We start from the raw sequence: 16,798 nt of genomic DNA, 5'->3' as shown, positions 1-16,798 counted from the left end.
GGTAGGTGAAGTACTACATTATTCCCATTTTAAAGATGGGAAAACTGAGGCACAGAGCAGTTACATGACACAGAAAGTCAAAATAAATTACAGACAAAGTCAGTATACAGAGACCATATAGGATATCAAGTCAGGTTTCTGTGGGTGTAAATCAGCATCACCCCATGAACTCTAATGGGCTATTCAGCTTGACACCTGCTAAGAATCTGCCTTATCAAACCTGGTTTCATTTAGCTTACCACCTTGGCACTGTTTGTGTGAGGAAGATGTTCCCCAGATGTGGAAGGGCTGTACCACCTGGACCTGTGTTATACAAGAGCCTTAGCACAAGAGACACAAGCTACTGTTACACTAGCAAGTGTTGCTGGCAAAACCCTGGTTTTGACAACAAAACTTGTGGAATATGCACACACGAAATGTGTTTTGTTGCCAGCATCTGGACAAAACACAGCACTTCTGCTGCCAGCATTCTGCCTCAAAGCTTTGAGCCGTAATGCTGCTCTCAACAGATTCTGTCGACAAAAAAGGCTGTGTGGGTGCTCTGGGAGCCCTCCTCTAGACAGATAGGGCATCCACAACAATGGGCAGCCCTGTTTGCTGTGCTTGCAGGTGCCTGTTTTGTCGAGAGAGCGGCCAGGCTGTGCTGCTGCTCTGTCAACAGAGCTGAGCACTCTTCCGATTGGCTTTTGTGTGTGGCTGTACTCTGTCAACCGGTTTTGTTGGGATATCTCTTCCAACAGTGACTTCTGTTGGCAGAGCGCTGTAGTGTAACTGTAGTCATAGGGCCTGGAAAGAGGCCTCCCCCAAGAGATACCAGGGGAAGGTGCCAGCATGACAGCTTTGGAGGTTAAAGTCTTGTTCTTCTACAGACAAGGTACAGCTCACATAGCAGGAGCAGTGCAAGCTTTCCGCTGCAATGCCTATGTCCAACAAGGATGCTCACTGATGCTGTGAATATGACAGCACAAGCCCCTGTTTCCACTGGAAGCTGCAATGAGCCCATGACCTACAGGGGAAAAGCTTCAGGGTGGAATCTAGGCCACACTGAAATCAATATTAGTTATTTCGTTGAGTTCCCTGGAGCCAGGATTTTACTTCAGATCCCTCTCAGAGTCACCTCGTTCCTAAAGGACTTGTTTTTGGAGGTGCTGTGCACATCCCTCCACTTAAAGTCATGGGGGATACGAGTGCTCAGCACTTGTAAAATCAGAGACCTGATTCTCCTCTGACACCAATGCCCTGCATGACTCCATTGACTTCAGCTGGGTTAACCCAATATATGCAGGTGGAAATAAAAGGAGACTCAAGCTCTAGATCCACAGAGTGTTACTAATATTTTTCCTACTACAGCCATCATACATGACTAGGACTGAAAACTCACGATGAGCTCTAGACAAAGACATGAAGTTAGACTGTGGCAACATGTAGCATAGCAACTTCGAGTGAATGTGGGTTTACTTCATTTTGTGTCACATAATCACTAAAGGGCCAGATTCTCTCTTGGTGATGTAGAGGTAAATTGTATGTAAGGGACTAAAATCTAGCCCAGAACATCAAAATTCAGACTCCTAAAACTAAGGGCCCAGTCAACTCTTCCTTTGGCTAGATCCCCACTGATTTCAGTGACGTTTTTGTCTGAGCAAAGACTGCAGGTTTGAGTTCTAATATTGTAAAGCTCTGAAGAAAGCAAAGTATGGATCACATATTTGAAAACCACTTGGGAGTCAAAATCATTCAGTTTACTCAGTGTTCTCCTTTGCTGCTGTACAAATGAAAAGAGTAAATTCTAAGCACTGAATCTAACAAAACTAGAGTCCAGACTTTTAGAATGTCTTGTGATTCCAGAAAAATGCTCATATATATGTTTTCATACTTATCTTAGCAAATGCACAGCATAAGAGAAAAGACTTAATTCTCCTTTCATTTAAACCAGTGTTAAACTGGTATAACTCCACTCAATTTAGAGTGAGAGCGCTTCTGATTTCAGTGGAGTGATACCTGATTTACACTGGTCTGAGAGAAGAATCATGCCATAGACAGACAGATAGATTAGATTATACCACGCATTTGATAGGCTCTGTAATACATTTGAAATAACATCTTATATATTATAGCACAAATATTAAAGAGCCCCAAACTATGTTTAAAGTATTTTGCCTTTTTTATGAAAAACTCTAATTGGAGAAGAAAAGAATTTCATTGGACTATTGTCTGTCTATCGATCTGAAATTAATAGAGCTTTGTGTCAAGATTACTGGAAAAAATCTTTCCTAAGATAATTTATACAACAAAACCTTAACATATATGAATTGACTGCAATTTTCTGTCCTCAGAATATTTTTAAAAGAGTTAGCAATTTTTTCCTGGAGCACAATAAAAATATACCATACGCTGCTTTCATCGATATGTAGTTGTAATCAATATGGCAGAGGCCAAAATTATTTTTATAGGTCATAAAATAAAATTATTTTAGAATAATTATGAGATGCATTGGATAGATATACAGCTAACAATGGATAGACCTCAGGTAACAAAACTTACAGAATACAGCTAGCAATTAATATGGGAGGATGATTTTGTACCATATTCTAACAACATATTTTACATTTTCCTCCATGTAACTTACTTGTGTTGGTAGCTTCCAATTAACTTATTTTGTGCAAGTTAATTACAATTTCCACAGAAACATTTGTCTGTTCTGTAGGTTGGTTTTTAGTATTTCCCTGATTTATACTTTTTAAAGTATTATCAAAGACAACAAGAAGTCCTGTGGCACCTTATAGACTAACAGATTTATTGGAGCATAAGCTTTCATGGGCAAAGACCTGCTTCATCAGTCTCTGCCCATGAAAGTTTATGCTCCAATAAATCTTTAGTCTATAAGGTGCCACAGGACTTCTGGTTGTTTTTGCAGAAACAGAGTAACACGGCTACCCTTCTCATACTTGTTTTTTGTAAAATTGGACTATTTTGTTAACATCTATCTAATCTATTTTATCAGTTTAGTCCAGTCTAATCTTTTTAATCAGTCTTCAGTTTGCTGATCATTGTGATATCTGAATACACTGCTTACATTATCTGAGAGACGATTGCTAATACTGCCAAAATCCTAAAACAAGAACACTGTATATGGCTCAATCCAAATCTTACTGAAGTAAATAGGAGTATTTCTATTGACTTGAGTGGCTGCTGGAGTGGTATGTTAGCTATGAAATTTCACAGCTATGGTTTTTCCACCTATAATCTATTGACAAAAGGATGGTTGAATTTTTACAAACAGTTGATACCGTCAGATAAAGACGCAGGACCAACACTGTCACTAGCCTACAATTCAGCCGTCATTCTCTTGTTTGCAATTAAAGTTAGACTTTTCTTTAAACATTCCCAGTTGATTTTTAATCCTTACAATTATATGTAAGGATTCGTCAGTTAATGACTGAGAATGGGGTGAGACGGCAAGGAAAGGGACAGAGAAAAAACAGCATTTTCCCACATTTCTGCATTAAATTAAGCAAACCTAAGGGAAGTGTGGATTAAATATAAATAAAATGCACTTACGTTTTATCTCCAGCTTGGTCCCTTTGCCAAACGTGATCCACAGCGATTGTCTATAACCTTCCTCTTTTACAGAAACCTCTTTATGGCCCAACTGAGTGGGCTCTTAATTGGCAGTAGGTTAATTTACGTAAAATAGAGCAATTTAACCCAAATTCCATCATTGGAGGTGGAATTATTTTCAGGGTCCCAGTGCTATACGTATCTGCATCTCAGTAATTCTGTCAGTGCTCACATTTTGGGAATTACAGACAAAAATTATGAATATTGAGAAACCACACATAGAAAATCTGAAGAGAGTTCAAAATTGCACTTACGTTTTATCTCCAGGTTGGTCCCCTTCCCGAAAGTGAACCACAGTGAATACCTGAGAACTTCCCCCTCTACAAAAACCTTTTTACCAGGCAACTAAAAGGACTGTCGACTTTAAGTGGGTCAATTCAGATAAAATACAACAATTTAGCCCAGATTTTGTCTATGGAGGTGAAGTTATTTTCTGCCCTCGGACGCTCTACACATCTAGTAATCCTGTCAGCACTAGGATTTTACCAACCACAGACATAACCACTCCAAAAATTGAGAAAATGGGCAAACCGGACAAATAGAATTTGAAAAGAGTAAGAAGTGCACTTACGTTTTATCTCCAACTTGGTCCCTTTGCTAAAAGTGACCCACAGTGATTGCCTATCAACTTCCTCTCCTACAGAAACCTATTTACCGTGTAGCTAAGCAAGCCCCCAGCAGATAGGTAAAATTTTAGAGCTAAATTGTTACTAAGACAGTTGAGGTGATTTTTCCACTCAAGAATAAGTTTATTTTATATGCTTTACGAGTATAATCTCCTGTGCGCATTCTCATATCACCAGTTACCCCAAAGCAAAAAAACCATAAAAATGACGAATGCAACACATTAAAACTGAAAAACATTGAGGAAAAGGTACTTACGTTTGATCTCTACCCGGGTCCCTTGGCCGAAAGTATACCACAGTGCTTCCTCGCTACCTGTTCCCTCTACAAAAACCTCAGTTCCTTATAACTAAGGCCATTAGCTGCATCAGTGGCACATTATGTTTCTGACATATGGGCCAGATTTCTTGTGTTGCAGTTAAAACGTTTGACAATAGGGAATGCTACTTTGATCTATGTGAGATGGAAATCTGGCTAGCAACATTTTTGATCACTGCCAGACAGATAAGAGACCCGCATTTACTGAATTTCGCTGGTCTGGAATGAAGAGCAAAGCCCTACTTTCTCCAATTAATCTCTTATAGTTGAGCTACATTTGCCCTGAAAACCATTTTGAAATATCCTTAATATGCAATTGCCATCACCACCTGATATTCTCTTCAACATTAAACAGTGCTAATTAATACGAACGTAAAGACAAAATAGACGGTGAAAACAGAATCGTCATAAGGGACTTACGTTTTATTTCCACCTTGGTTCCTTTACTGAACGTCCACCACAGTGATCAGTTCCTATAGCCTCGCCATACAAAAACCTGAGAGCAGAAGGGGAAGGGACATTTGGTTCACTTGCTGAAGCTCGTTTCCCCTATAAGATGTTTTGTTTTGTTTTTTCCATTGTGAGAAACTGAGAATTCAGTGCTAGGTCGAGTGACCTTGTTTTCATTGTCTCTAAACAGTCAAGAAGTTAGATAGAAGTTAGAATGCATCGATCTGATCTTCTCTGCTCTTCTGCACTGTTGCTCCCAAACATCCACATCGACATGTAATGTAGCCCTAGTCATGAGCTCTGTTACTTTGAAAACATTAAATGCTGAAACTGTTAGATATAAGTCTGGGTGCGAAGTTTGGATCCGGATCCAGATTCAAATTCTCCCAAAATTCTGGGTGTTCAGATGCAGGATTTTGGTTTATGTTTGTGCTCCAGGAAATGCAGATGTAGCACTCAGAACATCATCCAGATTTTACACAACCTGCAGCACTTATTTCACATACCACAGAGCCATAAATTGGCAAAATGTTTGCCCAGACGTAAGGGCAGTTAACTTGATTCTGCTCTCCCTCATGTTGGTGTAAGTTATTTAGGAGTTACTCCACTGAGATCAATGGAATTACATCATGGGGTAGCATGGAACTTGTCAGTATTTTCTGTATCCAGCCAAGGAAGGATGGAGGGCCCGGAAGTTCTTGCAAAGAAAGGGACACATGCAGTGTGTTGGAGCAAGGCACTGCAGCTGTGAACTTTCTAAGGGATGTCAGTAGGTTGCCATGGTGCACAGAATGCTGATCTAGCATACTTTAGCTGAGTAATATTGAGACTGAACTCAGCTGGTGCTCATTTCTGCCACATTAGGTGATGTCTAACTGAAGCTCAGGGAAATACTGATGCAAGATTGTGTTTGGTGGACCTTGCCAGTTATTAGTTTCTTTATCACATTCACAGCATCAGCTGTCACATCATTACCATTGGTGCCTTTTGTGGCAATGATTTCCAGGCAACCTGAGTATGTACCTGCTTTCATTCTATTGAGGCATGCACCAGCTTAGGTCTGTTCTGCAGTCTGAATGTGACCCCTGGGGTGATGGTCTTATTTGGTGAAAATAACTCTTATTTCTTGGAAGGGTCTGATAAGTTGCAGGGTTCTTTAGAAGCACTTCTAATTTTCCCATGGGGATAAAAGAGATAAAGGCTACCAACATCCTACGCATAGATGCCAGTCTCTTCCCTGTTTATAACCGGAGACCACCCATTCTAGACTGAAAACCAACAAGGACATGCAGAAAGGTTGGCATGGACAGTACTTCAAACAAAGGACAGATGATGTAGTAACTGAACCAAACACTGAAACATCCTAGGTGTCTCGAAAGTGGCTGAGAGCAACTTCCTTGTGCCTCAGGATAGCTAGTCTCTGCTAAACTTCCTACTCACATCAGGAGAACCTGCTGATCAAAGTGGCCTTAGCTAGAGGTTAAAACTGCCATGTCTCACCTTGCCTTGGCAGAGTCTGTTTTTCTAGATGCTGGGATGCAGGAGGACAGAGAATATATGAACCCTGATGTTTCATGTTGGCCTCGGAAACTATGGCACCTCCTAGGCAAGACTGAGATCTAAGGAGGAAATCAGTTGGTTTTCAGATTCTCCTGCCTAGAGAAGAGATGGGGAATTTAGGAAGCTGTTCACAGATGTCATGGACATGGGCTGGCACCAGTTTATGACATGGCACTATTACAAAAGAGCCGTTTGTAATAGTGCCATATCATCAACCTGTAAACTATTGGTCTGACCCAGTATGGCCATTCTGACGTCCTCCCCTCTGCTACAACCCACTAGACTCCACCCTCCCTTCCAGAGCTGAGATAGAGTCCAGGAGTCCTGGGAGTCTCCCTGTCTCTCCTCCAACTTAATAACTGAGTAAGGATCTATGTTAAAAATGTTAAGGCTAAACAGTGTCCCTTAAGTGACTTTCCAGAAGAAGTTAGTATTAGAGCTGAGTGGGTCTAATATTTATTTAATTTTCTTTCTCTTATATAGGAATTAGACAGAGTGCTCCTGCCAGCTAACTGCTGAGATACCTGCCAATAAATAAATAAAATAAAAACACCCTAGAATTTTCCAGTGTCTTAGTGGCTCCTTGGAAAGAGGTGATGCGTCTGTGTCTGTATGTGGGAGGAGGGAAGGGCAGATAGGGTTGGTCCCCCAATTTGCTGCTTGGCTTGTACTAAGCATGCTCCGTAACACTGCTGAAGCCGCTGTCCTCGGTCTGCCTCACCCATGTCCTCTTTCCTCTTACCCCTCATCACAGCATGCACCAGCAGCCCCCCACCCCCAAAATCTGAAATAGCCCCCCTGTAGCTGAGCCTGGACCTTAGCGTCTAAGTGTTTCCCAAATGGCGTTCCATGGAACCCCGGGGTTCCGTAAAGTGTAAATAAGGGTTCCGTGAGAAAACTCCATTGTGGCTCTTTAAGTAGTTACTTTGCAGCTCTGGATGCTGCTGTGGGTTTCCAAGATGTGGAGGTAAAGCTTGGGGATAGGGGGCAGGTTTGGGGACTGAGGTGGGGGAGTAGAGCCTGGGAATGGGGTTCTGCAAAATTCTGTCAAGTTTAAAGGGGTTCTGTGGTGAAATAAAATTAGAAAACGCTGGTCTAAATAAAAGAGAACGGATTCACAGTGAGGGGAAGAAGGAAGCAGGGAAAAGATGTTGCAGTCAAGGTGCTGGGACTTGCAATTTGCCTGGCTTAGGCAAATGGAGAGAGGGCATTTTAGATGATGAATTAGAAAATAGACACAGAGCTGAAATGGACAGTGGCCCTGTACGTACTCGGAAAAGCAATTGTTATCATGTCACTGGAGTGGGGATGAAAACAGGAACCAGGTTATTAAAGAAATGAACTCCAAACCTGAAAATGTTACCTTAGAAACTGAATCTGGAAATGGAGACGAGGAACTGGAGGAAGAAGTGACCAGAGCTCTTCTTGACTGCTGCATTTGAGAGAAAAGCAATGGCATTGGGGCAGGGGTAGGGGGTGGAGGTGGATTTTTAAAGGAGACTAAGGATTTAGTTGCCCAAATCGCATCAAATTTGGGCCTCTAACTCCCTTGGGCTCTTTTTTAACCTCCATCCTTAAAAGCTGAGAACATAGGGCAAGACCAGGAGGGAAAATTTTGATCAATGTGAAAAAAGAGAGTTAAAGTTAGGAGGTGGAGGTAGGCCGGCTGGGGCTGACCACAAGGGGATTTTTCCTGCAACCCCAAGAACACAAATGATTTGGAGCCTGATCCAAATCCCACTTAAGTTAATGGGAGTTATCCCACTTAAATTAATGGGAGTTATCCCACTTATTCCAGTGGGTTTGGGTCAGGCCCTTGGCTCTTGGCACATGTTTTGTTTTGAGCTTTCTTGGGGTAATCTAGAGGCTAGGGTGATAGGAGTCAGTCTATGACCCTAAGGCTCTGTCTACACTTATCCTTGTTCAACAACACTTTTGTTGTTCATGGGTGCTTAAATCTTGCTCCCCTCCCTCCATGAATGAGCAGGTTTAGCCGCAGCAAGTGCACATGTGAATGCTGCTTTTGTCGGCAGGAGCACAGGTCTGCTGGCAAAGTGAAACTCCCACCCATTGAGGGTGGAAGTATTTTGCCACCAGAAGTTCTGATAAACAGCTTTCACACAGGCTGACTTTTAGTGAGTGGGCTGTGTTGGCACATCCTTGTCATTAAAAGCTGCATAGAGTAGATACATCCTGAGATATGTTTTTCTGAACATTTCCTTCTTGCCTGTGTTTGTGCTTTCAGCTTTCTCTTTTCATTGCCGCTCTGCTGCTTCCTTTTTACCTCACTCATCTCTGCCTCTGGCTTTATCTGAGTCTTTACTCCATCATTACTCTTTTCATAGCTGTTCCCACTTCCTTTGCCACCTTCTCCTCTGCTCTCCCTGTGTTCTGCTCTCTTCTTCTTTCACCCCCATTTTCAGTCTCTTGCTCCTTTTACTACTCCTGCCTTCTGTTTTCTCACTCTCTGGCTGTGTCTACACCAGCAGATGGAGTGTGACATTGTCCCCTTGCTTACACCAACACAAGTGCAAGTATAGGCACTCAGGCACTCAGACATTGTCAGCACTTTGTCCTGCCCTCCACTAGTCCTTGTGCCATTGGTAGGCCCGGAGAGTTTGCAATGACCCTGAAAAGTGGGCACTACACTCAATAGTGTAGAGGCAGCCTTTGCATGTACTTCCCAGCTCCACAGATTCTCCTGCCTCCCCCCCCAAATCACACATACATAGGCTCCTACATGGTTTAGAGAGAATACCACACAGACCCATGCTCCTACCTCCCCTGCAAAAATACCCGTTGCTCGTGATCTCTTGACTTGCCTCTCTCTCTCTTACACATGAACAGGGTCCCTTCAGATATAATCATTCATCTCCCAGCTACGATCAGCTGCTCACACACAGGCATTTCTACCTCACAGCCCTTTATGTACACAGGCAATCCTCCCTCATACAATCAGCCCCTCAAACCTGTGCACTGCCCACCTCACCTACAGTCAGCCCCTCACACCCAGAAGCAATCCTTCTCCCCAGTACAGTCAGCCTCTCACCGCACATGGGCAGTGCCATCTCACCTACAGTCAGCCCCTCACACCCAGAAGCAATCCTCCCCAGTACAGTCAGCCTCTCACCGCACATGGACAGTGCCATCTCACCTACAGTCAGCCCCTCACACCCAGAAGCAATCCTTCTCCCCAGTACAGTCAGCCTCTCACCGCACATGGACAGTGCCATCTCACCTACAGTCAGCCCCTCACACCCAGAAGCAATCCTTCTCCCCAGTACAGTCAGCCTCTCACCGCACATGGACCGTGCATCCTCATGGACAGTCAGCCCCCCTCACACACATAGACCCAGAAGCAGTGCCCTCTTCCACAGAGGCAGTAACCCCTGAAACGGGTTGGCCTTGCACGCTGTCAGCCCCTCATGCCAGGCAGCTCCCCCCTCCCTTGGCAGCCACTCCCATATGTCCCCTCCTTTCCTCTCCACACACCGGGCTTTTGATACTGGAAAGGAAACAGCAGTTGGATCCCTGGGGGCTCTGAGGGGGTCCTGACAGGAGCCAGCCAGCCCTGCCCTGTTGCGGACTCTAGGCTATGAAGCGCCTGCCAGCATGTGTATGGTGCCTGTTTTCTCCAGCATGGACATGCTGTGTGCACATCGTCCCAGAACCAGCATTACAGGTAGGTCACCTGGTTTCCCTACAGCTCTTGGAGCACTTTCACTCCACTGTGTCTCTGTGATGTGTCCCAGCACGGGGTACGAGTTGTCAGTTGCCATCAGCCTGACGCTGCCTGTCGTCTCCTCCTGAAGCAGGGTCAAGGTGTCTTGCCTTTGCCTGGGATAGTTAATATCAACACCACGAGGGGTGATAACCTTTGGCTCTGGCTTTGCAGCGGCGGGGGCTCTGTTTGCCAGCTGCTCTCTTTGACTCACACACAAGGGGCTTGGTTAATACGGCGGGCACTGAGTATACGCCGCTGCTTCCGCAGGCACAGCTGTGGAAACCTTTGAAGGAGTGTGAGGGGAAGAAAAGGCGGGAGACCAAAGTATCCCCTCCCTCCTCAGGGCTGGCTGCTCCGGCCGTGAGTGGCTGCCCTCTCCTCTGGTCCGCAGCAGCCCCGGTGGGAGAAGGTGCTATTGCAATGCCTCCCCGGTGGCATCTGATGTTCTACGAGTGAAAGAATTCTGCGGGGGGATGTGAATTCCATGCTTACGTTTCATTTGTTAAAAAGCGTGTGTGGGGAGCATGGCTCACTGGTCCCCCTGGCTCCAGTGCGGGTGGGGGCAGCTGAGCTCCCAGTGGCAACTCACGCTGAGGAAGGGCAGGTGGCAGCACCGCCTCCCTCTCCCTGAAAGGCTCTGCCCAGGGGAGCAGGGCAGCAGCTGCTGCTTCAGAGCCTCCGTGCATCTCCTAGCCACTACCATTCATATCCATCCACTTTCAGGCAGCAGTGGTTGGGTCTAGGCCCACTGACAAAGAGGGGCTGCTGGCAGTTTGTGCCACTGAGCTCCTACCCCAGGCAGTCTCACCTGCTGCCTCCCTTGGAGGAACCTAAGAAGGAATCTGCCCCCAGGAATGTAGCATGGGGCCCTGGATGGTTGTGATGTCCTCACGTCTTTTCAGGCGGAATGCAGAGCCCTCGTCTCAGCTCTTGGCAGGCGCAGGGGGAGCTGCTTTCCAAATCTCTGGTCTTCATGCAGGCTCTAGGACCTTAAGCTGCTTAAAAATATTCACGTGTAAAGGTTTTACTGTTCCTTAGCTGTGACTCCAATCCTCTGCGGTGGGATGCAAATGTTAGATCATCAGATCACAGAAGAGCAGAGTAAATATTAATACTCACTACCAACCACAAATCCAGCGAACAGCTGAAAGCCCAAACAATCACTGCCTGCCTTGAGCGATGGTTTTCTTTGTGGACACCACCAACATGCCCTGAAGGCCACTGAAGTCACTAAAAAGTTTTGTATTGACTCTGGTGGGCTGTGGATCTGGCTTACTGAACCAAGTTACAGGGAAGCATCAAACAACTGATCACAACAGTGACTTATGGGAGGAACAGAACTATGGTCATAGAGCTGGAATTGATTTGATAAAAATGGAATTTCCTTGAGAAAAAGTCTATTGAATACAGAATCAAAATGAAAAAGCAGTAAAATGGCACTTTAACAAAATAATTTATTAGGTGAATTTTCCTGGGACAGACCCACTTCTTCAGACCATAGTCATACCAAGAATCGAAACGATACATCAGGCTCTGGTTATGAGGAGGGTATCACACATCTGTAAGAGTCACAATACATATAGTGTTATGCCTCCCTCTAGAGGCAATTAGGATTCTCTACAGTAGTTCGTCTGGTACCATCTCAGAGCACACTCAGCTGCAATTGATTTATCATTGTCTCAATATCCAGTAGAAGGCTTGCTATGATTCCCTCTAGTGGTAACTGGGATGCTGGGCAGTGCTCCATTTCAGGGACTATCTAGGTTGGAAACATTTTGACAAGCAGTATAAGAATATTTTATTTTGCTTTGTAAAAATGTGTTGATCAGAAAATATTCTCAATGAACGTACAGAACCGTGATGACATCACAAAAAAGCATTGCAGGATGAATCAGTGAAAACACTCAGACTTTCTTCCACACCCTCTCACACAATGAAACCTCAAGTTGTCTTGTCAGAAAAAGGCTTGTGATTCTTTTATTTATATAAGCTTTTTTTGTGAGAGGATATATGAGGTTTCCCTTCTGAGAAAGGTGATAAATGAGGAGGCATAGTTATTTTAATTGGCATTGACTCTGTTTGCAATGAACGTCTGGTTTGAGGCTGTAAATTAAGTTAGCGTGTTTTCTGATCAGAGTGTTTTTAATTCATGGAAATAAATATATTTTTCTGTATTAACTTACTAATGTCCAGTGTTTCAAGCCTTCAGCATCCTTCAATGCCAGAAGCACTGCAAAGAATTCTGATCACCGCCAGAGGGAGATCCAAGACTGTAGACAGTAATAAACAATGCCAATGGTGCATGTTCTGACATTGGGCAGGCACATGTGCTGTGAATTTTTTAACATTGTGTTTAAAACACACTATCTGCTTCACATTTCTTACCCAAACGATCCATACTAGTTGTTCTGAACAGATTAAATCATCCATATATTACATTAAAAACAGAACAAAACAAACAAAATCTACCTCATGTATTTTAATCCATTACATACATTTCAACAATATTACCGTGTATGGGCCAAATCCACAGCTGGAGCAAATGACATTGGCTGTGTCTACACGTGCCCCAAACTTCGAAATGGCCATGCAAATTCCCATGAATAAGGGGACTTCGAAGTAGGCAGCATCCTTTCGAAAAGGAGCCCCGTCTGGACGTGCCGCGCGGCGGCAAGGAGCGTCAATTTCGAAGCGCGGCTGCCGCCCGCATGCTAATGAAGCGCTGAATATGCATTTCAGCGCTTCATTAGTAAACTTCAAAATGGCCATTTGCATGGCCATTTCGAAGTTTGGGGCACGTGTAGACACAGCCATTGACTTCAATGGTGCTACACTGATTTACATCGAGGGTCTGGTTGTGCATGTCTCTAGTTCATTTTCGTACAATATTTCCTTAATATCTTTAGTCATATGAAGGAATAAAATAACATATAGAGTTATAGAGGTGGGATTAAGGTACAAGTTCCATTTGAATTTCTAAATCTATTGATCTATTGTCTAATTTGTTTTTACTTACCCTGGAGCCTTAGCAATCAGATTCACATAATATGAGACTGCAAAATTACTTGGTTAATCTGACAAAATAAAGCAGCAGAAATGTAGCACTTTAAAGACTAACAAAATGATTTATTCAGTGTTGAGCTGTTGGGGGACAGTCCCATTTCATCAGATCAATTTCATTTCCAACACAGACTGACATTTGTAAGTATTTACAAATAAACGAAATCACCGAATAAATCATTTTGTTAGTCTTTAAAACACTACATTTCTGCTGCTTTATTTTGCTGGAGTATACAGACGAACACAGCTACCTCTCTGTTACTATTCTGTTAATCTGAGTTGGCCAATGTTGCCCAACAAACTCCACATAAAAAACACAGAGTGAATTGGAGCAATTGTAAGTGGTCAGGATGATGTGTAACATAGGCCCCTCGCTGTATTGCTGATGGTGTGTGCCATGGTTCTAGTATTTAAAACTGAAAACTGGATTTGTTTAAATTGTAGCAGAAAATATTGACCTATTTTCAGGGGCAAAAGATTGAGAGTACTGTACTGCATGTTCAACATCTGTTTTATGACACCCTCTGATGGCACCGAGGATGAACTGCAGTCTTTCATTGTGGATCCCATTTAGGAAGGCACTTAAGCAGGTGGGCAAATTTAAGCAAGTGAATAGTCCCATTGGCTTGCGTTGGCCGTAGTGTCGCACAAAATGTTATTGTATGATTTGATGGAAATCTGCCCGAAGTAGCAGTGAGACAAGCACAATTTTGGGTGATCATTTAGCAGCTAGACAGTGATCCCCAGGGAAACGACTAATTAGCTTAACAAATAGAAAACCCTTTGAAAAATTAGTCCTCTGTCTCCTTAACCTGAACAATGACAGCAAGATCAGGCCCAGGATAAAGCAAATAAATGTTTCATCCAACCAAAGTTTTCACAAGATAGCGTTACTAACTCTCATGGAAAAGCTTTGCTTTCCCAGGCTAGAGAAAACCAGTCTGACACCCTTTTTGCTATTGAATACCCCTGACTGGCTTTGGAATCAAACGAGAGCTGGGCTTTTTTCTATCCATGGAGCGATTAGGTGAATATCCCACCTGCGGCAGGAGCTACTGAGAATACAAGATAGCATCAGCAGCCAGGCTGTCTGAAAAATTGTTCTGGTGTAACCCACACACCTACTGGGTGTGATTCACTGTCCCATGACTCTTTTCTAGCCTCAGCTGAGAGGCTGCTGGCTTTTAGCTCAAGTGCTAATGGCTCATGCACTAAGCTCCAGAGATCCCAGGTTCTACTGTAACTCAGTACAGGAGGAACTGAACGTGGGACCTCTTTGGAACTTAGTGGAGGAGCCTTTAAGGCTTGAGCTAAATGTCAGCTTGCTCTGAGCAAAGATTATAGAGGAAATTCATTCTCTCTCTCTGTAAGCAGTATCAGTGCCACTATATGTGACAGTGAACCACACCCAGTAGGTGTGTGGATTACACTAGCAGCAGCCAGGTTTTCCAGAATACAAATTATTTGCCCATTTAGCACAGGTTCACCTGATCAGTCTAGACGGAATTTTTTAGCTGAGATAACAAGCTGGAGTATCAGGAGTCTCTGTACAGTACAGTCATCTCCCTGGTCAGGTTTATAACCTGAGAGTGTTCCTACCAGAGTTTGCCAAAGAGAAGACTTAGGGGTGATTTAATAGCAGCCTTCAGCTTCCTGAAGGGGAGCTCTAAAGAGGATGGTGAGAAACTGTTCTCAGTGGTGACAGATGGCAGAACAAGGAGCAATGGTCTGAAGTTACAGGAGACGGGTAGGTTGGATATTAGGAAAAACTACTTCACCAGGAGGGTGGCAAAGCATTGGAATGTGTTATGGAGAGAGGTGGTGGATTCTCCATCCCTTGAGGTTTTTAAATCCTGGCTTGACAAGGTCCTGGCTGGGATGACTTAGTTGGGGTTGATCCTGCTGGAAGCAGGAGGTGGGGGCTGGAATCCATGACCTCCTGAGGTCCCTTCCAGCCCTGCTATTCTGGTTCTATGACTTGGCTGTAAGGTGCAGTGTGCAAATGAGAGAGCAATACTGCCCTCTGGTGGCTGCTCCATATACTAGCTAATGGACCTAGTAATAGTGTCTACTCATGGATCTGACGAAGGGGGTCTTTGCCCATGAAAGTTTATGTTCCAAAATATCTGTTAGTCCATAAGGTGCCACAGGACTTCTTGTTATTTTTGAAGATACAGACTAATTTGGCTACCTCGCTGATGCTTGTCTACCCTTGTTATTTGTTCTCAGTGGCACCCACGATACAGTGGGTATTTCACAAATATGACTCAAATGGTTACACTGCAGCATTTTGTGGCCAATGTACAGGAAGAAGTGTGGAGGAGGATCTAGTTTTTGCTTTGGGATACTTTGTGTGCCTGTAGACTTGTCAGAGCCGGATAGGGAGACTGCTGGATGGGCCAGATGAATGCAGAAATTGGGTGTAGAAAGCCCTGGGCACGTCTGTTATCCGCTGGAAGCTACTTAGCTAATTTGCATTGTGAGCAAGCAGCTGGCAGAGCACAAGTGTCACTCTGAGAAGGGAACCAATGGGAACAAAACAAAGGGGGAGGAGTTTATAAATATGGGTTGGAGTCAATCACACTGAAGAGCTCAATGTTTCAGTGGCATGATGAGCACAAGGGTCTGTTTTATGGACTGTGGTCCAGGGACTGACTAATTTTGTTGGATTTAAACTTCAGGCTCCTACACCACACTGGAGAAGGATGGCACTGGTATTGCTGCAAGCTGTGCAGACCATTGTTGCAAAGATGCAAAAGGAGTTTGAAGGTGATTGTGGGACTAGCACTTATCTCCCAGCTTTAACTACACTTCAGAGAGGTTGCATATTACTCCACAGAGACAGAGATGGATAACTCCTCCCAGAAAAGAGCCTTAGAGTATTGTAAGTACCGGCATGCACATAATTATATATTGCACTAGAGCTGGTGGAAAGAGGAAGTAGTAAAACTCAGAGAATGATCACTTCACAGAAGTTTTGTCCTTAAAAAGTTACTGATAAGCCAGCATTGATTCATGGGCTATAAGTGAGGAGTTATGCACTGAAAAGATAGACATAGCTTCAAGAAATTTCTTCCCTGCAGAGCTGCTATGTCACTCCGGTTCTCAGAGATTTAACCTTCAGGATGTATATCAAAGTGTTAAAAAGCTGCGTTTGTAGTGAGTACCTTTGGGGCAGGCTTAGCTGAAGTACAGGGAAAGACCAGTCATCCCTAACTTTACAACAGTGCTTTCCCCAAGCCTGCTGCACATGCACCAAAGACAGCATGCCTGTAAGGAAGCTTTTACCCCAGGTGTCAAAGGGCTGTAACTAAACGGGTGTTACAAGGAGGAGGGAGAGAAATTGTTCTTCTTGACCTCCGATAATAGAACAAAAAGCAATGGGCTTAAATTGCAGCAAGGGAGGTTTAAGTTGGACATTAGGAAAAATTTCCTAGCTGTCAG

General features: G+C 43.9%; 1 gene segment (V, D, J or C); it reads right to left on the bottom strand.

Annotated features, from left to right (window-relative positions):
* The window catches only part of LOC142011898 (immunoglobulin kappa light chain-like), a 28,645-nt gene that overhangs the window by 859 nt on the left and 10,988 nt on the right, over positions 1-16,798 (bottom strand). The window contains 1 exon segment of the V gene segment in view: positions 3,873-3,904. Coding sequence covers positions 3,873-3,904 — 32 coding nt within the window.

Source organism: Carettochelys insculpta, chromosome 4 (genome assembly GCF_033958435.1).
Source record: "Carettochelys insculpta isolate YL-2023 chromosome 4, ASM3395843v1, whole genome shotgun sequence".
NCBI classification, from domain to species: Eukaryota; Metazoa; Chordata; order Testudines; family Carettochelyidae; genus Carettochelys; species Carettochelys insculpta.
Note: the sequence above shows the minus strand (reverse complement) of the source record. Positions and strands in the feature narration are given on the sequence as shown.